The sequence below is a fragment of the Microcaecilia unicolor genome, chromosome 9, assembly GCF_901765095.1.
Source record: "Microcaecilia unicolor chromosome 9, aMicUni1.1, whole genome shotgun sequence".
NCBI lineage: Eukaryota > Metazoa > Chordata > Amphibia > Gymnophiona > Siphonopidae > Microcaecilia > Microcaecilia unicolor.
In genome coordinates, this window is record NC_044039.1 from 2,101,173 (window position 1) to 2,128,474 (window position 27,302).

Below are 27,302 nucleotides of genomic sequence, written 5' to 3' on the forward strand. Positions count from 1 at the left end.
TATACTTGCTAACCACACAGTTTCTATCCAATCTTCTTGAAAATACCTCATACTGTATGAAGTAAATGTCATTTTAATCCCATGGGAACAGTTTCCTTCTGTCTAGTATTAGTGAAATTGTTGCAGTATGATACAAATTACCCAATTACCTTGGTTGAAGGGGATTCTCTTCCAGTTGAAAAGTACTACACAGCACATGGCAGTGGAGAACCCATTAAGAAGATCTCTGTCCAATCAGGCATTAGATTTACAGTGAGTCAGACTGGATGGACCGTACAGGTCTTTATAGTAACATACATGCATATTTTCAAAGCACTTTGGGAGGCTAAGTTCCATAGGTTTCTATGGAACTTTGGGAGGCTAAGTGCTTTGAAAATGAGCTTGATAGTAACATAGTAGATGACGGCAGAAAAAGACCTGCACGGTCCATCCAGTCTGCCCAACAAGATAAACTCATATGTGCTACTTTTTGTGTATACCTTACCTTGATTTGTACCTGTCCTCTTCAGGGCACAGACCGTACAAAAGTCTGCCCAGCACTATCCCCACCTCCCACCACCAGCTCTGGCACAGACCGTATAAGTCTGCCCAGCACTATCCCTGCCTCCCACCACTGGCTCTGGCACAGACCGTATAAGTCTGCCCAGCATTTTCCCCGCCTCCCAACCACCAGCCCCAGCACAGACCGTATAAGTTTGCCCAGAACTATTCCCGCCTCCCAACCACCAGCCCCGCCTCTCACCAGTGGCTCTGCCACCCAATCTTGGCTAAGCTCCTGAGGATCCATTTATCTGCCATCATCTACTATGTTATGTTCTGAATTGCTGGCATTTGCCCTTGCATAGAAACTTCAGACTCGCCAACTGAAAACCAGTGAAATTAGCCCACGGTTCTTGCAATTCTTGAGATGTCAAGCTCTCTGATCCAAAAATGACTGACTCCAAAAAACACCAAGACAGTCAGTTAATGAAACCACTAGTTCAGCTCAATGCCTGAGCACTTTTTGTTTTACAGACAGTTCTCAGGTACTGAAGAAAGTAAATCCTCATCGAACGCACCAGGGAACAAGATAGGGGGAGAGATCGTGTTAAAACACAGCTAGTTCAAAAATGTTTAGAATTCAATATGAATCCTGATAGTCTAGGCTACATTTACTACCTGTCCCTATTACTGCTGTGTGAGAAAATCCCTGGGATATTTAGGGCAACCAGCTTTTCACACCAAGCCTCCTCTTGCTCACGTTGTAGGATGTGACATCACTATTTTCAGTGCACTGGTTGCCAGGTCATTATCTACTTCAAGCCACTAGCCAAGCTGATTCGGTTGATGGACACTAGGTTCAACATCTACATGGATGATGTGCAGCTACTCATACTCACTGAACCTGACTTACCTACAGCCCTGAATAAACTGACTACGTGCCTAACGTCAATTCAAGAATGGGTTAAAAACAAACAACTTTGCCCAAACCCAAATAAAATCGAGCTTCTGTGGGTCTCTAACACAAGTGGACACATACTTGGCATCAGAATCTCTTTTGGGAAACACAAACTCCCCATCAAACCACAAATCAGGAACCTTGGAATACAACAATTACTCTGATCCCTTCAAGAGCAGTTTCTATCACTTGCGACAACTACGCTGCCTGTAGCCTTACACCGAGAGAAGGCAAATCTTGTCTCGGTTATGCATGGCATGATAACATCAAGACTGGATTACTGTAATGCACTCTACACTGGTCTGACTCAGGGGCGTAGCCAGACAACAGATTTTGGGCGGGCCTAGGCAAGAATTGGGTGAGAACCAAGTGTTCTCCCCCATCCCCCCAAAAAATTATCTCAGCTGGTGGGAAAACGCTTCTTTCCACCTTGGCAGCAGGCATGGACTGAAAACTGCGCAGGTGCTGTGTCGTGGAGAGTAGCGTTTTCGTTACCATCAGGTGAAAATCTTCAGCTGGCGGAGCTTGGGATTCCCACCAGTTACCACTACTGTTGGGTGGGCCTGAGCCATAAAGCCCACCTGTGGCTATGCCACTGGCCTGACTACAAAGGGTTTGCACCAGCTCCAATTGTTTCAGAATGCAGCAGCAAGACTAACAGAAGGTTGCAAGCGACGTGACCACATCACACCATTTTTTTGCAAAAACTCCACTGGCTACCAGTACAATACAGGGTTAAATTTAAAACTCTATGTCTGATCTTCAAAGTCTTAAAGGAAATGGCCCAGAGTAACTGAAGAACAGGATCTCCCCCTACTCACCTCCAGGGACACTAAGGTCCTCCCCAAGGTCTTTCCCTAACCACACCCTCTCCAAAAAGAAATCACTCGATGTGAGACCGAGCCTTCTGAAAGGCTTCGCTTAACACAAGACAATCTTTACTTCAGGAAGCAGGTAAAAGCTGGACTCTTCACCAAGGCCTTTAAAGGAAGAAGTAACTAACTTGCTAGTCACACACACAGAAGGAGTAACACCTGGCTGTACAAACTGTAGAATGTGTCGCTTATCCAGTGGCGTACCAAGGGGGGGGGGGGGGGGGGGGGGGGGGGGGGCGGTCCGCCCCGGGTGCACGCTGCTGGGGAGTGCCGCGGTGCGCGCCTGTCGGCTCCGAGTTCACTAACTTCGCTCGTTCGCTGCAGCTCCCTCTGCCCCGGAACAGATTACTTCCTGTTCCGGGGCAGAGGGAGCTGCAGCGAACAAGCGAAGTTAGCGAACTCGGAGCCGACAGGCGCGTGCCGCGGCAACCCCCCCCCCAGCGGTGTGCATCCGGGGGGGGGGGGTCATTTCGCTGGGGGGGGGGGAGGTGTCATTTCGCAGGGGGGGGGGGCGCTGCACCCGGGGGGGACACATCGGCGATCCGCCCCGGGTGTAATCCAGGCTAGGAACGCCACTGCGCTTATCCACTCCTACCCTAGCTGACATCATATTCATATATCTTTGATGCCATCTGTAACTTCCTTATTTTCTAACTCCTCTTATGCTCTTATCTATCTATTATTCTCTACTGGAACCAGGACAACTGTTACCTAGACTAATGTCTGTTAATTTCTCAATATCAAACTTCCTAAAAGTATATTTTGAAATATTTTTTTTGAAAGAGTACCCTCAGAATTTTCCACAATCTTTGGCAATTACAGGTAATTATTGCCTGGTGGTAAAGCCGTTCATAAGGCTACTCTTCTTTTTATCACACCGTGTTGCGTGCTATAAGTGTTTTTTTAGTGATATTGCGTAAACATTTACAACACCTTCACCAGCTATAGTCAATAACCAATATTTATTTATTTATTTATTATTCCATTTCTACCCCGCGCTTTCCCACTCAAGGCAGCCTCAATGCGGCTTACATAATAATATGGATTACATAGTATAGATAGAAAAATATGAGTTAATTATAGCAGAATAAAAGAGAGAGGTAGGTAGAGATGGGGAAAGGTGAAGGGAGTAGGAGAGGCATGAGCAAAGGGAAGGTGAGCATTGGAGGAGGGGTGGAGGAGGCGGGATGGGGGATGGGACATGGGAAATTTGGTGGGAGATATAATCTGGGTCATTGTTTTCTGAATATGTGTTGGGCAGATGGGTTCATAGGGTTAGTTTGGGTCATTTGGATAGGCTTGCTTGAACAAATGGGTTTTTAGTGATTTCCGGAAGGGTAGATAATCGCTGATTGATCAGATGGGTCTAGGAAGGACATTCCGGAGTTGGCTGCCTAAGAAGGAGAAGTTGGATCCATAATAGGTCTTGTACTTGACTCTACTACTACTACTAATAGCATTTATATAGCGCTACCAGACGCACGCAGCGCTGTACATTTGACATAGAGAGACAGTCCCTGCTCAAAGAGCTTACAATCTAGGTAACACAAACAGACGACTCCTTTGCAATTAGGATCTATCTATATCATCCATTTTTGATTACACCCTATGCTGCCTATTAAGACGTTTTAATGTGCATTGTACTGACGCTGTATGCCATTCTTTGTTTTATTATTACTGCTGTAATTGTCTATTGTCTATGTATGACTTATTCTTGCTGTGCACCACCTTGAGTGAATTTCTTCAAAAAGGCAATAAATCCTAACAAATAAATACAGATGTCAATTTAAGTGTCTTTATTCTGTATTTAAAGGAATTCAGTTATGTATAGACAGCGAGTTATTTTTATGACTGGAACAACGTATGCCTAGTCACATGTTGCAATCTACATCTCAGGATAAACTGGTCATTCCATATGTGAAAAAATGCAAAAAATCTTTACAAAATCTAGAGCATTTTTCTTTTTTGCCCAGGGAGGGAGGAGAATCAATGGGGCTGCCACTGTCTTGCAAACCTTGCACTGAAAAGCAGTTTAATTTGTACCCGAGACAATGAAGGGTTAAGTGACGTGGCCAAAATCAACAAGGGAGCAACAGCCAGCCGGGTGCTCTCCTCAGGAAACATCCACTGCTATATTGTTGCAGTTTTCAAAATGCAACAGTGTTGCAAGTTTTGCAGACTTTCTGAATCTCTTACTCTGGAAAACTCCCTGTGATCATATTTTACAGAAAATATTGCAGAAATTCTAAGTCTAAATCAGGGCCATCACTTTTTTAATATGCTCAGAAATAGCACAGACATTCATTGCTTTAACAAATTCATACATTGACTTGGTATCATCACAGCTCAACCAACCCTCCCCCCCTCCCCCCCCCCCCCCCCCCCCCCCCCCCCCCCCCCCCACACATTAACCTGCACCTTATCTTGGAACAGTTAACATAAGAAAAACCACAGTAAGAAGCATCGATTTTAAAAAAAAAAAAAACCACCCCTAGGTTGTAAATCTGCTTCCAATTAAAAACAATTATTTTAGCTTTATTGGAGGGATGTAAATTGTGCTCATTTGTAGTTCAAGTTTTAAAATCCTAATTATCCGTCACAATGGCGCAATTCCTTATTACTGAGCATACAAGATGCTACTTAGCTGTCAAGTGAGCTGGTCCCCGAAGCAATGATTAAAATTTCGGTTGATGAAGCTGCCAGAACATGCTGAGAGCACAAGAATACCAGGAAGAGCACTTGACCTTGAGTATCTCTGATTATCAATGACTGTGAACAGAATGACAAGAGAAAGAAAAGCAGAACACACGAACCACAAAGTCTAGTCGCTGGCAGACCATTTTCCCACCATCACCCCCTACCTCATGGTACCAATGATTTATTTTTATTTATTTAAAAATGTACAGCCCACACTATCTACAAATACTAGAAATCATAATTATTTCCGTAGAAACTTTGCCAGCAAAATCTTGCAATAACTAGTGTGTACAAGCTATAACCATTTTAGGAACTGGTCTGGAAGGTGAGAAAGGTGGTGCTGCAGGGTTTACTTCCTGGTCTGGAAGGTGAGAAAGGTGGTGCTGTGGGGTTTACTTCCTGGTCTGGAAGGTGAGAAAGGTGGTGCTGCGGGGTTTACTTCCTGGTCTGGAAGGTGAGAAAGGTGGTGCTGCGGGGTTTACTTCCTGGTCTGGAAGGTGAGAAAGGTGGTGCTGCGGGGTTTACTTCCTGGTCTGGAAGGTGAGAAAGGTGGTGCTGCGGGGTTTACTTCCTGGTCTGGAAGGTGAGAAAGGTGGTGCTGCGGGGTTTACTTCCTGGTCTGGAAGGTGAGAAAGGTGGTGCTGCGGGTTTACTTCCTGGTCTGGAAGGTGAGAAAGGTGGTGCTGCGGGGTTTACTTCCTGGTCTGGAAGGTGAGAAAGGTGGTGCTGCGGGGTTTACTTCCTGGTCTGGAAGGTGAGAAAGGTGGTGCTGCGGGGTTTACTTCCTGGTCTGGAAGGTGAGAAAGGTGGTGCTGCGAGATTTACTTCCTGGTCTGGAAGGTCAGAAAGGTGGTGCTGCGGGGTTTACTTCCTGGTCTGGAAGGTGAGAAAGGTGGTGCTGCGAGATTTACTTCCTGGTCTGGAAGGTGAGAAAGGTGGTGCTGCGAGATTTACTTCCTGGTCTGGAAGGTCAGAAAGGTGGTGCTGCGGGGTTTACTTCCTGGTCTGGAAGGTGAGAAAGGTGGTGCTGCGAGATTTACTTCCTGGTCTGGAAGGTGAGAAAGGTGGTGCTGCGGGGTTTACTTCCTGGTCTGGAAGGTGAGAAAGGTGGTGCTGCGGGGTTTACTTCCTGGTCTGGAAGGTGAGAAAGGTGGTGCTGCGGGGTTTACTTCCTGGTCTGGAAGGTGAGAAAGGTGGTGCTGCGGGATTTACTTCCTGGTCTGGAAGGTGAGAAAGGTGGTGCTGCGGGGTTTACTTCCTGGTCTGGAAGGTGAGAAAGGTGGTGCTGCGGGGTTTACTTCCTGGTCTGGAAGGTCAGAAAGGTGGTGCTGCGGGGTTTACTTCCTGGTCTGGAAGGTCAGAAAGGTGGTGCTGCGGGGTTTACTTCCTGGTCTGGAAGGTCAGAAAGGTGGTGCTGCAAGTTTACTTCCTGGTCTGGAAGGTCAGAAAGGTGGTGCTGCAGGGTTTACTTCCTAGTGTGAAGGGTCAGAAAGGGGGGGGGGGGGTGTGTTTATCTAACTCCAACTAATTGAGAGCAGTTGCTTGTCTTTCACACAGAAAAGGTTTTATTAACAAGCTCCAAGAAGCTTAGGAGAACTAAGAATAAGGCTGTCAAAATTCACCAATTGATTTGGTCACGGTTACCAGGTGAGTTATGGGGACAGGTTTGAACAACAGTCTCTCATAACTTTATCAATGAAGAAAAACTTAGGCTCAGCAGTGCCAACAATGTAGGAAACTGGGTCCCCAGCAGAAAAAGCAAGTGGGTCTTACATAGTAACACAGTAAGTGATGGCAGATAAAGACCTGAACGGTCCATCCAGTCTGCCCAACAGTCACATTAATTATCAATTCAAGATTAAATCAACAATGAATGTGATATTAGATACTTGATAGTGGTCTTTCTTTGGCGTTTCTGGGACACAGACCATAGAAGTCCGCCTGGCTCTGTCCTTACGTTCCAACTGCTGGAGTTGCCATCAAACACAACTCCAGCCTATTGAAATCTGTCATGTCATTTGCGGGACACAGTTTTTACGAGTCTTCCAGTTAATCTGCTGCTGTACGAACATACTGTCATCCTAGATGGAGCAAATCAGCAGGGCGGAGATGCTAGCAAGTGGAGTCACAGTGAACCTGGAAGTCACAATTAACCCTGAGCTTAGAACATCGGTTTCCATTCAAATGTTACATTATGTTTCTGTTAGTGTTCGGTTGTTTCAGATGTCTGGGTCCTCTTAGGTTTCCCTTCTGTCCATCAGCATAAGGTTCTTATAAAATGCAAATCTCTCAGTTGTCAAATAAACAATACGTTCTGTGTCCTCAGCAGCATTTGTCAATCTGTATATAGTTCCAAACGGAACTACTATAATGAACAACTAGGTTCTGACTACAAAGACATGAAAATGTTATTCAAGCTATTGGATAAATTACTAGACACAAAACCAGTGTCCTCAACAAAATCAGGAATCCCAACAGCAGACGAACTTGCTAACTACTTCAAAGGCAAAATTGTCGATCTATGCAAAAATATGTCACAGGACTACACCAACTTTGATACCTTTCTTAATGAGCTAGACCCACGCTCAGAAGAATACCCAACCGACCGAACTTGGACAAATTTCGCCCAGATCACACAAGAAACAATAGCACTAGCAACCAATAAGATTTCTACAGCCTACTGTCAATTGGACACCTGCCCCAATTATCTAATGAAACCCCCCCCCCCCCCCCCCCCCCACCTTAAGTCATCACTGAACTTACCTCCTACCTCAACTTCTTGTTCCAACATGGCATATTCCCCAAAGACAAAATTAATATACTACTCAAACCATTACCAAAAGACACCAAAAATGAAACTAACGATATCACCAACTACCGACCTGTGGCATTCATCCCACTTACAACCAAACTGATGGAAAGCATTGTAGCTAAACAACTTACTGACATCGACAATTTCTCAATCCTTCATGAATCACAGTTGGGCTTCATATCTCTCCACAGCATGGAAACTGTCCTGGTAACTCTCCTAGCCAAGTTCAAAAAGGAAATCGCATTAGGTAAAAACATACTCCTCTTGCAATTCGACTTGTCAAGCGCATTCGATATGGTTGACCACTATATACTATTAAGAATACTCGACAAGATAGGCATAGGAGGGAATATACTCAAATGCATCAAGGGTTTCCTAACCACGAGATCCTATCAAGTAAAAGCAAACTCAAACATATTTACCATCATGGAGTACAGACTGCGGAGTACCCCAGGATTCACCTCTCTCACCCATATTATTTAATCTGATGATGATCCCCCTTGTTCATGCCCTATACAAGCAAAATCTTAATCCTTTTCTGTATGCGGATGATGTCACCATTTACATACCGTTCAACTCTAATCCAACAGAAATCACTGTTGCAATAAAGACTAGTTTAAGCTTAATGGATGCCTGGACATCAGCATTCAAACTCAAACTCAACAAGGAAAAAAACTCACTGCCTTATTCTCTCTTCTCACCAGAAAACAAACCTCCCTTCATCCATAAAACCCCCGGAACATACTCTCCCAATATCGGACAAACTGAAGATCTTTGGAATTACTATTGACACCAACATGAAGAAAATGTTCCATGCAATGTGGAAACTCAAACGGATCAAACAATTCTTCCCCAGGGAAACTTTCCGTAACATAATTCAAACAATGGCACTATCACATGTTGACTACTGTAATGCCATATATGTGGGATGCAAAGAATAGATCTTAAGGAAACTCCAGACCACACAGAACACGGCAGCTAGACTCATTTTCGGAAAGACAAGATTCGAAAGTGCTAAACCTCTACGCGAAATACTGCACTGGCTACCAATCAAGGAACGAATAGCCTTCAAAATTTGCACTCTGGTTCACAAAATAATCCATGGTCTGGCCCCAACCTACATGATCGAACTTATCGACTTACCAACTAGAAACATCATCGAATCATCAAGAACGTTTCTAAACCTGCATTACCCAAACTGTAAAGGACTAAAATACAAATCAACATATGCGTCCATGTTCCATTATCCCAGATAACCTACTCAGGTAACCTCTTTGGGGCAGGTACATGGTGTACCTGAACAATCACCACTGTGCATCACTATTACTAGTTTGGTCTCTCGACATATGCATCAGTTGTTCATTACAACAGGTTTAGTTACTGTTCTGTTATTGTTTGTTTACTTTTTTGGGTTTTCAGTTTTGTAACCTGCATAGAACATCTTGTATTGAACTGGCAGAGGATAACAAATTTGAAATAAATAAGAAAATCTGCCATGTCACCCCCCCCCCCCCCCCCACACACACATTGCTTGCCTGCCTCAGCCTCACCACAGACCTGTCATGATCTCTGCTCATCCATTCTCCCACAAATACTGTCACGTCTCAAATCCCTCCTCCTGTACCGCTAACACATTCTAGGTATCCCACAAATTCAGGATTACTGTTACGTCTCAATTCTCGTCTCCTCTACTGCTACCGCATTCCAGGTATCCCACGAATACTTAAATATTGTCATGTCTCAAATCCCTCCTCCTGAACCGCTAACACATTCTAGGTATCCCATGAATACTGAAATACTGTCACATCTCAATTCCCGCCTTCTGCACTGCTAACTTTTTCCAGGTATTTCATAAATACTTAAATAATGTAATGTCTCAATTCCTGCCTCCTGTACTGCTAACACATTCCAAGTATTCACTACTCTCAGCTGCCAGATCATCTACAGAAGTGTCCCAAAACTTGAGATATTTTTCATTCAACTAAAACTGGGTAACAGGATCAGTCTCTCTACTGACACTTTCTTACTGGTACAAATTTACATATTCACTTTATATTTGAAAACAGTATTCTGACAGGAGAGACTTAACAGGACCACTCATTCACTAGAAAACCTGACAGGCACCAGATGAAGCATGAGTGGATGCTCTCAATACAAAAATAAAAACCCAATCGACAAGACCTACTTCCAAACTTGAAATGATGAAACTTGAGTATTTCAAATCCTAATGTATATAATGTACGTCAGCCCGAAATCCTGGAATGTTCTACCATGGCAGCTGAAAGAAACTGATGAGCACCAGCTCTTCAAGAAACCCTTAAAGACATTTTTATTCCAGAAAGCTTACCCCACTGCCAATACTTAGTCCTAACCTTCCTCATATCGACTGAACCCGCCTGCCCACCGATTGCACCAACCTCATCATGCACCCTTGTCTTATCCTCATGTTCTTACCCCTCCCTTTGATTTCTTGAAGCTGCAGCCACTCTGTATTGTAACCTTTTGTAATGTTGTAAGCCACATTGAGCCCGCTCTTATGGGATATAAATGTACCAAATAAATAAATAAATAAATAAATATAAATGACAGAGGCAGTAGAGTGACAGTGCAGGGCATTAAAGAAGACGTTCACCCACTCAAAACAAAAATATTTACATGTTCCTATAACTAATGACTTTCTAGATCCTTGATTTGGGTTCTTCGTCAAAATGTTTTAAAATGTAAAGGTGATTGGTTGTATTAGACCCTTCCTGAAGGCACAGCCCTTGCAGTTGGTCATTCAGGCCGTAATGTTATCTCATGTAGACTTACTGCAATATTGTACTGTTGGGTTTCCTGGAAAGGCAGATACACAGACTGCAAGGATTACAGAATGTGGAGGGAAAAGCAATAGAGAAAGCGATCCCACATCTCATTCAGAAAGCAAGGACCCAGTGAAAATTCTATAGGGTCATAAGCCCCAAATATTTTTACACTGTCCATCAAGATGTTTATGTTTGACTCAAGAAATACGATTTACAATGCTAACTACAAGAATGTGTTTTATGCTAACATCATGAAACAGGCCTAATTTAGGTAGGGAATCTGTGGCTGGAAAAGGAGTTGAGATCTATAGATTGTATTGAACTTTTAAGCATTATTTGAAGACCTGACTTTTCTGAAAGTATCTTTGTTCAGGGCTATAATTATGGGGATTCTCAAATACTGCAACAGAATACAGATTAAAAGTAACATCACTTTTTTCCATTGCTGTCTGCTTTTAAACTGTCTTGATAAAGCTGGCTAAAGTTATGTTAAATTAAATTGGAGGGCTCCAGCTTGACATTTTTCCTCAAAATCTTTTCTTGAAAGAGATTTAACCCAATGCATCTGCACAACTGTATGTACAGCACTTTGAGAGTGAAGTGCTTACATGTTTCTGCTGATCACAATCTGTAAACCATCTGGAAGCCAGTGCCTTGTAAAACACAAAAACTTAGCACCATGAATCCCAATATAAAAGATATTGGCACCAGTGATTTTGCAACAGATGGAAAGTGTGTCTTGGAACATGCATTTTGATACTGAGTGATTAAATATAAGCCAGGCCACTGCTCTATTTCAGATCCATCACTAAGCCTAAGACATGTTACATCTTCCAAACTGTTCACATAAAAACAAAAATTAAAACCTACGTACACAACTGCCTTATAGCACAGAAAATGGCATCACATCATTGTTGACAGCGGAGGTCAAAGGTCCAAGATAAAGGCAGCGGAGGTCAAAGGTCCACATTAAAGGCAGAACTGTCCAAAGGTAGAGGACAGAACACTGACTGACCGAGAGCAAACACATATTAGAGAAAGCAGAAAGAACCGGGAACCAGGAAGCAGCAGGAAAGAAACGGGGACAGGGGAAAGGTTCAAGGCCTGGAGATCAGAGTCAGGAAGGAGTCTAGAGTCAGGAAGGAGTCTAAGCCTGGAAACTGGGAAGCATAGGAGGAGAAAAAGTCTTCTGGAATAAGGCCTTGGGGAGGACAAAGATTGTGCTCTATAGTATTTCTAATACCAGCCCTTCCTCTTGCCTCACTCCTAGGCGATGGTAAGCACTGTTCATCAAAAAAAACCCAACATTTCATCATTATCATCAGGACTTCTGATATGAAGTTTTTCAATGCAATACCAAAGGGCCACAGTACTGAAGCCTTGGTCCAGGTGCTCACAATTTTTGAAACCGAGCTAATTCAACCTTTCCTAGTTCTTGTTACTAAATATAGAAGCACAGACAAATAAATTGGGTGATTTTAAATTATTTATCTATTTAAGTCAATTTATTATTATATATATATATATACATACACATTATTACTCTGTGCAAGCATTAAAACGCTCCTAATTTAAAAAAAACATGGACAAAATATAAGGAGAAAGGCAGGAAACCTAGACGCAAAATCCTTGCTTGCATCTGCTCTCTGCCAGATGTGTTCCGTCAGGCAGCTCTGCTGAATCTATAAAATAATGAGTGGAGTTGAACGGGTAGATGTGAAGCATCTGTTTACGCTTTCCAAAAATACTAGGACTAGGGGGCACGCGATGAAGCTACCATGTAGTAAATTTAAAACGAATCGGAGAAAAGTTTTCTTCACTCAACTCTGGAATTCGTTACCAGAGAATGTGGTAAAGGCGGTTAGCTTAGCGGAGTTTAAATAAGGTTTGGGTGACTTCCTAAAGGAAAAGTCCATAGACCATTATTAAATTGATTTGGGGAAAATCCACTGCTTATTTCTGGAATAAGCAGCATAAAATGTATTGAACGTTTTCGGGATCTTGCCAGGTATTTGTGACCTGGATTGACCACTGTTGGAAACAGGATGCTGGGCTTGATGGACCTTTGGTTTTTCCCAGTATGGCAATACTTATGAATCGACTCTTCAGAAAGGAGTCCCACAAGTCTAACACAGATTTTCTGAAGAACCGATTCAGTACAGCTGCGTGACGGATCACACCTGGCAGCGAGCAAGTCCAGTTTCCCCCAAACTCACCATACTCTGGTGTCATCATCAGCTCCCTTCTCTCTCTGCCCCCTAATCCACTGCTCCAGCTGCAGCATGGAGTCGGTCCTCTGGACAACTCGGTTGCATTCGGCCTGCTGCGAGAAGCTTTTCTTGTGATCTCCACTGCCGACCTCTACCAACTGCCCATCGCTGCCTTTGCTTTCAGGCCCGTTGATGTGAGCAAGCCTGTACGGCCCTGCGTGGGCTGTGCTTTGCGTTAAGTCCTCCTGCTCAGAGCCGGAAAGATGCAGTTTTACACTGTTAATTTTGGTTAAGGGCCGGTCCTGCCCATCCTTCTGAAAGCCGTATTTTTCCGCTTCCAGTGCTTTCTTTTCCTCTATTTTGTTCACATCTTTGTTTTTTTGGTTATTTTGTACATCTGGTTTAATCAGCATCTTGTGGTTCGAGATATTATTAACTTCCTGGAGTAGCACATTTTCAGGCTTCACCTTGTCCATTCTACAAACAAACAAAAAAGCTAATTACAAAATGTTCACTGGCCGTACACATGAAACAAAAATATGTTGAATTTACTCCGAATTAAAACTCAGAATCTCCTCTGGATTTGAATGCCGAAGGCTGAATCAATCCTTCTGGCACACAATGTCCTCCTAAATTGTGGGCTGCAGAGCTCAGGAAGCAACAGGAGGAAAGTCTCCATGGGGCGGGGGGGGGGGGGGGGGGGGGGGGGGGGGGGGCATGAAAAGACAGCGGTGATGTCAAGTCCAACTCAGTGTGATCACAATTTTATTGGTAAAAAATTATTGGTAAAAAACAACCCTGATCAGACCTGGCCATGCTTCAGCATATGTCACCTGCGTCAGGGGTCTGTCATTTTTTCAGAGACAGTGCTTATATGCCAGCATCAAACACACATCAATTTGGAACTTTCTTTCTCCGAAACGAAAGTGCTATGCCTACTGTCAGAATGACGGCGTCTCTTACAAGAAACCCTGACACAGGCAACATATGTCGAAACACAGCTGTGTTGGATCAGCATTTTTTTTACCACCAATAAAATTATGATCACACCGAGTTGGACTCTTTGGCTGCATCATTTCTTTGCTGGCGGTCACCGCTGTCCTTTCGTTTGTACTGCAGAGATTCCACATCAGGATCACCACTTCTATTTTATCAGAAGAGGGAAAACTCAGCCTCCTGTGTTGTCCTCTCACAGAAAAGATAAAATTGACAGTACTTTTGCACTCTGTTCACCTTCCTTGCTGTATTCACACTCGAGATCACAAATCAGGTAAATACTACCCCCCCCCCCCCCAAAAAAAAAACAAACAAACCTTTTTGTTCTCTTCCTTTAAAAGAGGGCAACTGGCAAACATATAATTTCTTCTTGCTGGTGCTGTTGTATGGCACTCATCTGAACTTGACTCAGTGTTATGTACTGAGTATGTTCCTAAACTCAGTGTACTTTACCGAGGCTATTCAGAGACTTAAACCTGGGGTTGCTAGTTACCAAGAATAAACTCCAACCCTTAATCCCACTCTTTACTCAATTCAGTTGATGACACAATAAAACAAAACACTTACAGTTGCACTGCGAAGGATTAGAGATTCTGTACATACAGAGTGAGTCTGTGTCTGTGATTAGCCCTTCTCCCAGGGAAGAAGAACCGCCAGTGCCCGGTAATTTGAATACTGAAACACGGGACTAACAGAAATCACAGCAGCAGCACTGATAACTTCACAGCTACACAGGTAAAAAAAAACCCACTAAGACTTACTACCCTGAGACTAAAAAACAAGCAGTAGTTTACTGCCTCAGCATGGAGGGCTCAGGCCATCTAAATGCTAGATCTATGACCTAAGCAAACCTACCATCTCTCTCAATTCTCTCACAGACAGCAATCAGAGGGACGGGGGGGGGGGGGGGGGGGGGGGAATTCTGCTCTTCCCAGCATGCCCTGAGGCAAGCAGCAACACAGCGCCATAAAGACATTGCGAGCAGAACACAGGTGCTCATAAAGGCTAATCACAGAGGACTGCAGAAATAAAGGATCTAATTCATATACACAGCTCAATAAATATACAGATATGTAATCTGTTACAACACAGATAGCACAAGCTGCCCCATTGAATGGGGGCAGAACAGGCACATTTAAGAAGTCAGAACCAAAAGCCTCAAAAGAATGGAACTCTACAGGGTTACGTCTCTAGCTAGTACTCAATGCTTGGGATAAATTAAAAACCCTCAAAACTAATTCAGGGGTAGTTAAAAATTTCACATGTCACTAGAAACAGTATTTCAAATGGAGGAGATCAAAGGCCTACATGGTATATCAACCCATTTAGTACATAAAAGGTTTTATTTTTTTATTATATTGAAAATTAAAAAGGGCATCCAGAGAGTTTCTTCAGCAACAAGAGGTCATGGGACTTCACTGTAAAAGAAATTCCAATTATTGTCCGACTTCTTTAAACTATTCCATTCTTTTTCTATATACTGCTCCCCAACCCCCCAAACCTTTCCATCCTGCTTCTTCCACCTCACCCACTCTACAATTCCAACCTGGAAAAGTACACTATCAGGCTTATTTTCGAAAGATAAGGACTCCCATCTTTCGACACAAATCGGAATATGGTCGTCCTTCTCATAGGGTCGCCCAAATTGGCATAATCGAAAGCCAATTTTGGGCATCCCCAACTGCTTTCCGACGCGGGGACGACCAAAGTTCACGGGGGCGTGTCGGAGGCGGGTCTTGGGTGTCCTCGACCCATAATGGAAAAAAAGGGTGTCCCTAACGAGCACTTGGTCAACTTTACCTGGTCCAGTGGTCCAGTTTTTCTTACGACCAAGCGACAAAAGAGTGCCCGAACTGACCAGATGACCACCAGAGGGAATCGGGGATAACCTCCCCTTACTCCCCCAGTGGTCACTAAGCCCCTCCCACCCTCAAAAAAGAACTTTAAAATTATTTTTTGAAAGCCTCAAATGTCATAACTCAGGTCCATCACAGCAGTATGCAGGTCCCTGGAGCAGTTTTAGTGGGTGCAGTGCACTTCAGACAGGCGGACCCAGGCCCATCCCCCCTCTACCTGTTACACTTGTGGTGGTAAATGTGAGCCCTCCAAAACCCATCAGAAACCCATCAGAAACCCACTGTACCCACATCTAGGTACCCCCCTTCACCCATAAGGGCTATGGTAGTGGTGTACAGTTGTAGGTAGTGGGTTTTGTAGGGCTCAGCACACAAGGTAAGGGAGCTTTGTACCTGGGAGCTTTTTCTGAAGTACACTGCAGTGTCCCCTATGGTGCCCGGTTGGTGTCCTGGCATGTGAGGGGGACCAGTGCACTATGAATGCTGGCCCCTCCCACGACCAAAGGTCTTGCATTTGGTCGTTTCTGAGATGGGCGTCCTTAGTTTCCATTATTGCCGAAAATCAGAAACCAAGTCTAAGGCGACCATCTCTAGGGACGACCTAAATGTCAAGATTTGGGCATCCCCGACCATATTATCGAAACGAAAGATGGATGCCCATCTTGTTTCGATAATACGGGTTTCCCCGCCCCTTCGTCGGGATGTCCTGCGCGGACATAAGCACCGCCATACTGGGAAAGACCAAGGGTCCATCAAGCCCAGCATCCTGTCTCCGACAGCGGCCAATCCAGGCTTCAAAAACCCGGCAAAACCTGGGCGCCCCTTTCGATTATGCCCCTCTATGGGGGTCTTTTACAAAGGGGCACGCTGTTTTCAGTGCACGTTAAATGCTAGATACACCCATATATTCCTATGGTGTCTGTAGAAAACTGATGCCCTTTTTATTTTTCAAAATAATTAATAAAAACAAAACATTTATGTACTAAGTAGGTTGATATTGCAGGTAGGATTTCCTTTTGAAATATTATAAACTATAAGCTGATACTCCTATCTAGAAGTCAGTCATGATGCACTGGGTATTCCTCATAGAGGACAGGTTTCAGCCAACCCGTCATTAACTTGTTGGGAGTAAGTTGGCAAAGAATCACAAACAGGGAGATAGAATGACCAAAAAAAAAACAACAACTTTTCACAGATATCCAGCTCAGTCCTTAAAATAAAGAGAACATTTTCAATCTGTCTAAAAACTAAAACAAGATGACATTTCATAATGAAATATTTAGCACTCATTACATCTTGCTAATCACACTATACGCCTACTGGAAAGGCCCTGCCAGCCAACAGAATTGCTGCCCTGTTCTTTGCCAACGGCCTACCACTCTGGTAAGCACTTGGTTTTGAGATCATTTGCCAAAGCATCGAATGGAAGATTTTTAAATGCGTAAGAACATAAAGAAAGCCATGCTGTGTCAGGTCAAGGTCCGTCCAGCCCAGCAGTATCAACAGCAGGGGCCAGTTGAGTTTGCAATAACACAGCAAATCCCACCTCTATGTGGCTGCCTTGACCACACCCTTTGGCAATGAATTTCACAGCTCACGATCTTTAGTTTCATGGAGTGTGTCCTCTTGTTTGTTTGGTGTCTGACAGGTTAAACAAGCATTCCCTATTTAGCCCGCTGCACCCACCTGATATCCCCTCTCCATCGTCTTCTCCTAGCTCAAGAGCCCTAACCTGTTTAACCTCTCTTCATAACGGAGCTGTTCTATCACTTATTTTTGTTGCCCTTCTCCGAACCTCTTCTAGTTCTGCTCTATTCTTTTTAAGTTGGGCAGCTAGAACTGCACACGGTACTCAAAGTGCAGTTGCTCCAAGGACTTCTACAGATAGTCTCAGCTCGGTTCTCTATTCCTTTTCCAATAATCTCTAAAATTCTCTTTGCTTTTTCAGCAGCAATGGCACTCTGGAAAGAATATTTCCAAACTTTGATGAGTGAAGAGTCTTTTCTTCAGTGTGAATTCAGAACCCAGTCTTTTGTACCTGCAGTGGGATTATTTTGCCCATCTGCACACATGACATTTCATCTGCCATTCAGATACCCAGGTCTCCTACTCTCACAAGATCCTTCTGTAAATCCAAGCAGTACTCAACCATTTTAATGACTTTGAATTCTATTGTGTCATCTCCAGATCTGACCACCTCACTCATTGCTCTTTTTCCAGATCAGCCCTTATCAAACTTTCTGTGGCTGCCACACTATTATAGTGACTACTACAGAAATTACACAATTACTGGAGCAGCGAGTTGACAACTACATTGACAGTGTGTGCAGGTTGCAATCCTGGAGTGGCCTAGTGGTTAGAGTACCGGTCTTGCAATCCAGAGGTGGCCAGTTCAAATCCCACTGCTGCTCCTTGTGATCATGGGCAAGTCACTCAACCCTCCATTGCCTCAGGTACAAACTTAGATTGTGAGCCCTCCTGGGACAGAGAAATATCCAGAGTACCTGAATGTAACTCACCTTGAGCTACTACTGAAAAAGGTGTGAGCAAAATCTAAATAAATAAATATTCCATGTAGAACCCGAAAGAATAGCAAGATTCTGGAATCCTAAAGAGTGACAAGATTCCATGCAGAATTTCAAAGTGTAGCAAGAACCCCAAAGAGTAACAAGATTCTTTGGGGTGGAGGAGTGGCCTAGTGGTTAGGGCACCGGTCTTGCAATCCAGAGGTGGCTGGTTCAAATCCCACTGCTGCTCCTTGTGATCCTGGGCAAGTCACTTAACCCTCCATTGCCTCAGGTACAAACTTAGATTGTGAGCCCTCCTGGGACAGAGAAATATCCAGAGTACCTGAATGTAACTCACCTTGAGCTACTATTGAAAAAGGTGGGAGCAAAATGCAAATAAATAAAGATTCTAGAATTCTAAAGAATAACAAGATTCCATGAATATAAAAGTGTAGCAACATTCCATGTAGAACCCCAAAGAGTAACAAGCTTCTTCGGGGTGGAGGAGTGGCCTAGTGGTTAGAGCACCGGTCTTGCAATCCAGAGGTGGCCGGTTCAAATCCCACTGCTGCTCCTTGTGATCTTGGGCAAGTCACTTAACCCTCCATTGCCTCAGGTACAAACTTAGATTGTGAGCCCTCCTGGGACAGAGAAATATCCAGAGTACCTGAATGTAGCTCACCTTGAGCTACTACTGAAAAAGGTGTGAGCAAAATCTAAATAAATAAATAAATCCTAAATGCGGGATTTGCAATCATTTGTTGGAGTAGACGAGTAGTTTACTGGTTAGCATGGTGGGCTAAGAACTAGTGGAATCAGGTTAAATTCCCACCGTGGCTTCTTGTGACACTGGACAAGTCACTTAACCCTCCACTGTCCCAGGTACACAAACTCAGTCAGCCCACTAGGGACAGAGAAGGTACTTCTATACAATATGTGAACCACTTTGGTTATACAACAGAAAGACGGTATATCAAGAATCTAATACTAGTCATTGGGGTTAACACCCAATCTGGGAAGACCTACTCCCCATCTAAATGTTAAGCTCAAGCCCCATTAAAATCCCTTAGGGCCTCCCTTTTCCATTTGGAAACCTGCCTATCTACGCCTACTTTCTGTTTCCAATCTTTTAGCCAGTTTTCAGTTCACAACAAGGCACTGCTGCCTATCCCACGACTTAACTTCCTGAGACGTTTCTCATGAGCAAATTTGTCAAATGTCTTCTAAAAATTCCAATACTGACTGGCTCACCTTTATTTTATCAGGTATAAACAAACATGAAAATTGGTAAGTCAAGACTTGCCTTTGCTAAACCCTGGCTGATGGTCACTAATTTATACTATTTTGCTCAGTATTGATATCAGGGTCACCAGCCAGAGACACCAGCCTACAGTTTCCTGGATCATCCCAGGAGCCATATTGGCTGAAAGCTGGAAATGAAAAGAAATTCCTTTACAGATGTTCATGTGTTGCCTTTCTTCCCATACCTTACTTCCTAAATATTCCTGCCAGTAACAATCCTTTACCTTGTCAAACGGAAGACCCAAATGTAGGGACTCTTGTGCTACTCTGCACTTCCCCTGAAGTGAGGAACAGTTCTAGCCAGCCTGTGTCACTGTCTATAATAAAAGGTTTCTAGCAGACAAGACCACACAAACTTATATAAAACCTCTACACTTCACTTTCTTCTAGACTCACAGACTGTGTCGTAGTTGCCATGGTTAAATGACATGAAGCAAATTTTTCAGCCAGAAAAAAAATCCTGTAAATTTCTTTCTGCAATGATTCCAAACTGTAAACTTTGGGAAAATACTTGTGGTTTCCCTTAGGTCAGAGAAAAAAATAATAGCTGCAAGAATGGCACCTATCAAGATACACCGATACCACCTTTCAAAACCAAGCCACGACTGCTGTGCTCATATCCATCAAAATAACAGAGGTGAACTTCTCTCTTTAAATTACTTTTAAAGACACATTTGGGTCCCAAAAACTTAAAGATGGAGTTGCCAATGTACATACTATACTTTCAGATATACAAGAAGCATCAGTATCAACAGAAAAAAATTCACAGATACTTCAGTTGGACGTCAGACTCACAGAAGCCTGCGCAGCCTTCCACATGGAATGTTGCTAGTGGAATAGCAACATTCCATGTAGAATCTCCAATAGTAGCAACATTCCATGTAGAATCTCCAATAGTAGCAACATTCCATGTAGAATCTCCAATAGTATCTATTTTATTTTTGTTACATTTGTACCCTGCGCTTTCCCACTCATGGCAGGTTCAATGCAGCTTACATGGGGCAATGGAGGGTTAAATGACTTGCCCAGAGTCACAAGGAGCTGCCTGTGCCTGAAGTGGGAATGGAACTCAGTTCCTCAGGACCAAAGTCCACCACCCTAACCACTAGGCCACTCCTCCACTGTTGCTACTATTTGAGATTCTACATGGAATGTTGCTATTCCACTAGCAACATTCCATGTAGAAGTCGGCCCTTGCAGATCACCAATGTGGCCGCGCAGGCTTCTGCTTCTGTGAGTCTGACGTGCAGGACGTCAGACTCACAGAAGCCTGCGCAGCCTTCCACATGGAATGTTGCTAGTGGAATAGCAACATTCCATGTAGAATCTCCAATAGTAGCAACATTCCATGTAGAATCTCCAATAGTATCTATTTTATTTTTGTTACATTTGTACCCCGCGCTTTCCCACTCATGGCAGGCTCAATGCGGCTTACATGGGGCAATGGAGGGTTAAGTGACTTGCCCAGAGTCACAAGGAGCTGCCTGTGCCTGAAGTGGGAATCCAACTCAGTTCCTCAGGACCAAAGTCCACCACCCTAACCACTAGGCCACTCCTCTACTCGTACTAGCATTTCAAGATTTTGAAAACTCCTATTTTAGTAACTTTCACAACTGTGAAATTCAGTAAATTGGCACAGGCAAACTCTCACAAATTACTCAACAGCAGTCTGACAAAGCAGAAGCAGTGGCATAGCCAGAGTGTCGATTTACAGTGGGTCTAAGCCCCAGGAGGGTGGGCCCGAAGATTCATCTGTTCCTTACCGCTGCCCACCCACCGCCAAATCCCCAAAGAAAAGAAATACCTGAGCTGGTGAGGATCCGCCAGCCGAAGACCTCCTCCCGGCAGAAAGATAACTTACACCCCGTGTTCCTGCCAGCAGTGTTGCTGCCAAACTGAGCATTTGCGAGGGGTGGGGTGGTAGGGTCTCAAGAACGCTGCAGCTGACCGCACAGGGTGGAAAGACTCTTTTTGCTGAGAGGAAGATTTCGGCTGGAGTGGCAGGGCTTTCGGATCCCTGCCAGCCACAACAATGCAGCACTGATTTTGGGTGGGCCCCGGCCGACCCGTGGCTACGCCGCTGAGCAGAAGGGCCAAACCTTTTATTGGCAAACAAATTATGTTAAATAAACCCAATTTACCTTTTAGCAGGTTCTGTCTGCACGAGGGCTGCATCTGTCATGGCTTTTATCCACGACTCCATTTCTTTGGCTGTATCTGTGCAGAAATAATAGGTCCGCATGTTTGGGTGGGTTGCCTGATTGGAAATGATAGGTTCATTGAAACAACATTACAAGATTCTGTAAAAGAAAAGAGAAGAAACTGGCTGTAGTAGGCTGTGATGTTATGTTTTCCAAAACCAATTTTATGTTTCCAGTGCTACAAACAGAAGAAAGTATGTTTGAGGTGACAGCAGTGGCTCAGTAGAAGCCTTTTCTCCGCAGCGCAAGCTGAAACGTGATAGCGAAGTGCTTTGGTCGCTTTACTCCCCACCAGTCCTTTCACTCTCCCATTAAGAGATCAGTAAGGATGCGACACTTTCTCCGACTAGCTCCATGTCAGGTTTTGCTGGCTAATGATTAGAAGCACTAATCTGAACACAGCTGACTCCCAGATTTCTCATTCCTGAACCCAGGATGGCCAAGAAAATGCAGAATTACTCAGTACGGCGTGTTTTATGTGGTTTGAATTTGTAGCTGTTCTGCCCATAATTATCTCAAAGAAGGTTTGGGGTTTTTCTTTTTTAACATATTCATTATTTGTTTATTTATTTACTGGTGGAATAATGATGACGGCCTGCTGAAACAACTGCAAGGTTTGGCATTCACCTCCAGTTTAATTTAAAGACAAACAGAATGTAAATCTGATTTGCTGCTGATACAGGCAGAAAAACCAGCAGGAGCAGGACTGTCAGTACGGAAAGAGGTTACAGAAGGACAAGGCCCTCCTGCAGGAATACTTCAGACAGCCTCGCACTGATTTATATCACACAAAGAAAGCAAATCATAACAAGATTTCCATAACGTATGCCACCTGAACCAAGGGAAATTCTACAACCTGGATCCAGAACACGAGGCGTACCTGTTCTCACTTCTTCCCTCTTGCTGTGATATTGCTAACCTGGCTCATGTCCATCTCTGGGTCTAGTTTTCCCACCACAGTCCTGACTCTGGGCTGTGTCGCTATCCGTATTGTAGCTCTTCATTATCTGCTCCTTCTGATCCTCTAATATTTACTTAAACCCCCCTGGACGTTTACTCTGCTCAACACTTTTCTCACACTGGAGTCCCAAACTATAACTACAGTGAAAAGCATTTTTTCATTTACAGAAATTTAGCATCTTCATGACTTCTTGCTGCGGAAGGATCTTGCATTTTATTTGAAAAATGCAATTTTTCTTGCTCAGTTACACTAAGTCACTTTATTGTACGTGGGCCCTACCTAAAAGAACTCTTCAAAAGCTGCGGCTGAACATGTAACTACAGGGTGAAAACATGCAGAGAAAGCGAATGCTACATACCTGTAGAAGGTATTCTCCGAGGACAGCAGGCTGATTGTTCTCACTGATGGGTGACGTCCACGGCAGCCCCTCCAATCGGAAACTTCACTAGCAAAGTCCTTTGCTAGCCCTTGCGCGCCCGCGCGCACCGCGCATGCGCGGCCGTCTTCCCGCCCGAAACCGGCTCGAGCCGGCCAGTCCAGTATGTAGCAAGACAATACACTTCAAGGGAAGACACAACTCCAAAGGGGAGGCGGGCGGGTTTGTGAGAACAATCAGCCTGCTGTCCTCGGAGAATACCTTCTACAGGTATGTAGCATTCGCTTTCTCCGAGGACAAGCAGGCTGCTTGTTCTCACTGATGGGGTATCCCTAGCCCCCAGGCTCACTCAAAACAACAACCATGGTCAATTGGACCTCGCAACGGCGAGGACATAACTGAGATTGACCTAAAAAATTTACCAACTAACTGAGAGTGCAGCCTGGAACAGAACAAACAGGGCCCTCGGGGGGTGGAGTTGGATCCTAAAGCCCAAACAGGTTCTGAAGAACTGACTGCCCGAACCGACTGTCGCGTCGGGTATCCTGCTGCAGGCAGTAATGAGATGTGAATGTGTGGACAGATGACCACGTCGCAGCTTTGCAAATTTCTTCAATGGAGGCTGACTTCAAGTGGGCTACCGACGCAGCCATGGCTCTGACATTATGAGCCGTGACATGACCCTCAAGAGCCAGCCCCGCCTGGGCGTAAGTGAAGGAAATGCAATCTGCTAGCCAATTGGATATGGTGCGTTTCCCTACAGCCACTCCCCTCCTATTGGGGTCAAAAGAAACAAACAATTGGGCGGACTGTCTGGTGGGCTGTGTCCGCTCCAGGTAGAAGGCCAATGCTCTCTTGCAGTCCAATGTGTGCAGCTGACGTTCAGCAGGGCAGGAATGAGGACGGGGAAAGAATGTTGGCAAGACAATTGACTGGTTCAGATGGAACTCCGACACGACCTTTGGCAGAAACTTAGGGTGAGTGCGGAGGACTACTCTGTTGTGATGAAATTTGGTGTAAGGGGCCTGGGCTACCAGGGCCTGAAGCTCGCTGACTCTACGAGCCGAAGTAACTGCCACCAAGAAAATGACCTTCCAGGTCAAGTACTTCGGATGGCAGGAATTCAGTGGCTCAAAAGGAGGTTTCATCAGCTGGGTGAGAACGACATTGAGATCCCATGACACTGTAGGAGGCTTGACAGGGGGCTTTGACAAAAGCAAACCTCTCATGAAGCGAACAACTAAAGGCTGTCCTGAGATCGGCTTACCTTCCACTTGGTAATGGTATGCACTGATTGCACTAAGGTGAACCCTTACGGAGTTGGTCTTGAGACCAGACTCAGACAAGTGCAGAAGGTATTCAAGCAGGGTCTGTGTAGGACAAGAGCGAGGATCTAGGGCCTTGCTGTCACACCAGACGGCAAACCTCCTCCAATGAAAGAAGTAACTTCTCTTAGTGGAGTCTTTCCTGGAAGCAAGCAAGATGCGGGAGACACCCTCTGGCAGACCCAAAGAGGCAAAGTCTACGCCCTCAACATCCAGGCCGTGAGAGCCAGGGACTGGAGGTTGGGATGCAGAAGAGCCCCGTCGTCCTGCGTGATGAGGGTCGGAAAACACTCCAATCTCCACGGTTCTTCGGAGGATAACTCCAGAAGAAGAGGGAACCAGATCTGACGCGGCCAAAAGGGAGCAATCAGAATCATGGTGCCTCGGTCTTGCTTGAGTTTCAACAAAGTCTTCCCCACCAGAGGTATGGGAGGATAAGCATACAGCAGACCTTCCCCCCAATCCAGGAGGAAGGCATCCGACGCCAGTCTGCCGTGGGCCTGAAGCCTGGAACAGAACTGAGGGACCTTGTGGTTCACTTGAGATGCGAAGAGATCCACCAGGGGGGTGCCCCACGCCTGGAAGATCTGTCGCACCACACGGGAATTGAGCGACCACTCGTGAGGTTGCATAATCCTGCTCAACCTGTCGGCCAGACTGTTGTTTACGCCTGCCAGATATGTGGCTTGGAGCACCATGCCCTGACGGCGAGCCCAGAGCCACATGCTGACGGCTTCCTGACACAGGGGGCGAGATCCGGTGCCCCCCTGCTTGTTGACATAGTACATGGCAACCTGATTGTCTGTCTGAATTTGGATAATTTGGTGGGACAGCCGATCTCTGAAAGCCTTTCAGAGCGTTCCAGATCGCTCGCAACTCCAGAAGATTGATCTGTAGATCGCGTTCTTGGAGGGACCAACTTCCTTGGGTGTGAAGCCCATCGACATGAGCTCCCCATCCCAGGAGAGACGCATCCGTGGTCAGCACTTTTTGTGGCTGAGGAATTTGGAAGGGACGTCCCAGAGTCAAATTGGAGCAAATCGTCCACCAAAACAGGGATTCGAGAAAACTCGTGGACAGGTGGATCACGTCCTCTAGACCCCCAGCGGCCTGATACCACTGGGAGGCTAGGGTCCATTGAGCAGATCTCATGTGAAGGCGGGCCATGGGAGTCACATGAACTGTGGAGGCCATGTGGCCCAGCAATCTCAACATCTGCCGAGCTGTGATCTGCTGGGACGCTCGCACCCGCGAGACGAGGGACAACAAGTTGTTGGCTCTCGTCTCTGGGAGATAGGCGCGAGCCGTCCGAGAATCCAGCAGGGCTCCGATGAATTCGAGTTTCTGCACTGGGAGAAGATGGGACTTTGGGTAATTTATCACAAACCCCAGTAGCTCCAAGAGGCGAATAGTCATCTGCATGGACTGCAGGGCTCCTGCCTCGGATGTGTTCTTCACCAGCCAATCGTCGAGATATGGGAACACGTGCACCCCCAGCCTGCGAAGCGCCGCTGCTACCACAGCTAGGCACTTTGTGAACACCCTGGGCGCGGAGGCGAGCCCAAAGGGTAGCACACAGTACTGGAAGTGGCGTGTGCCCAGCTGAAATCGCAGATACTGTCTGTGAGCTGGCAGTATCGGGATGTGTGTGTAGGCATCCTTCAAGTCCAGAGAGCATAGCCAATCGTTTTGCTGAATCATGGGGAGAAGGGTGCCCAGGGAAAGCATCCTGAACTTTTCTTTTACGAGATATTTGTTCAGGTCCCTTAGGTCTAGGATGGGACGCATCCCCCCTGTTTTCTTTTCCACAAGGAAGTACCTGGAATAGAATCCCAGCCCTTCTTGCCCGGATGGCACGGGCTCGACCGCATTGGCGCTGAGAAGGGCGGAGAGTTCCTCTGCAAGTACCTGCTTGTGCTGGAAGCTGTAGGACTGAGCTCCCGGAGGACAATTTGGAGGTTTTGAGGCCAAATTGAGGGTGTATCCTTGCCGGACTATTTGGAGAACCCACTGATCGGAGGTTATGAGAGGCCACCTTTGGTGAAAAGCTTTCAACCTCCCTCCGACAGGCAGGTCGCCCGGCACTGACACTTGGATGTCGGCTATGCTCTGCTGGAGCCAGTCAAAAGCTCGCCCCTTGCTTTTGCTGGGGAGCCGCGGGGCCTTGCTGAGTCGCACGCTGCTGACGAGAGCGAGCGCGCTGGGGCTTAGCCTGGGCCGCAGGCTGTCGGGAAGGAGGATTGTACCTACGCTTGCCAGAAGTATAGGGAACAGTCTTCCTTCCCCCGAAAAATCGTCTACCTGTAGAGGTAGAAGCTGAAGGCTGCCGGCGGGCGAACTTGTCGAATGCGGTGTCCCGCTGGTGGAGAGACTCTACCACCTGTTCGACTTTTTCGCCAAAAATGTTATCCGCACGGCAAGGCGAGTCCGCAATCCGCTGCTGGATTCTATTCTCCAGGTCGGCGGCACGCAGCCATGAGAGCCTGCGCATCACCACACCTTGAGCAGCGGCCCTGGACGCAACATCAAAAGTGTCATAAACTCCTCTGGCCAGGAATTTTCTGCACGCCTTCAGCTGCCTGACCACCTCCTGAAAAGGCTTGGCTTGCTCAGGGGGAAGAGCATCAACCAAGCCCGCCAACTGCCGCACATTGTTCCGCATGTGTATGCTCGTGTAGAGCTGGTAGGACTGGATCTTGGACACGAGCATAGAGGAATGGTAGGCCTTCCTCCCAAAGGAGTCTAAGGTTCTAGCGTCCTTGCCCGGGGGCGCCGAAGCATGTTCCCTAGAACTCTTAGCCTTCTTTAGGGCCAAATCCACAACTCCAGAGTCATGAGGCAACTGAGTGCGCATCAGCTCTGGGTCCCCATGGATCCGGTACTGGGACTCGATCTTCTTGGGAATGTGGGGATTAGTTAATGGCTTGGTCCAGTTCGCAAGC

At 45.5% G+C, this 27,302-nt stretch overlaps 1 protein-coding gene across 4 annotated transcripts in view; it reads right to left on the reverse strand.

The window, feature by feature from the left end:
* PLEKHA5 (pleckstrin homology domain containing A5) overlaps nucleotides 1-27,302 on the reverse strand; it is a 278,604-nt gene that overhangs the window by 73,222 nt on the left and 178,080 nt on the right. For all 4 annotated transcript variants that reach the window (XM_030214050.1, XM_030214049.1, XM_030214048.1 and 1 more), the window contains exons 9-10: nucleotides 21,639-21,754; nucleotides 12,843-13,313 (exon numbers count right to left, since the gene is read on the reverse strand). In XM_030214050.1, the coding sequence (XP_030069910.1) occupies nucleotides 12,843-13,313; nucleotides 21,639-21,754 (587 nt within the window). The remainder of the gene's footprint in view (nucleotides 1-12,842; nucleotides 13,314-21,638; nucleotides 21,755-27,302) is intronic.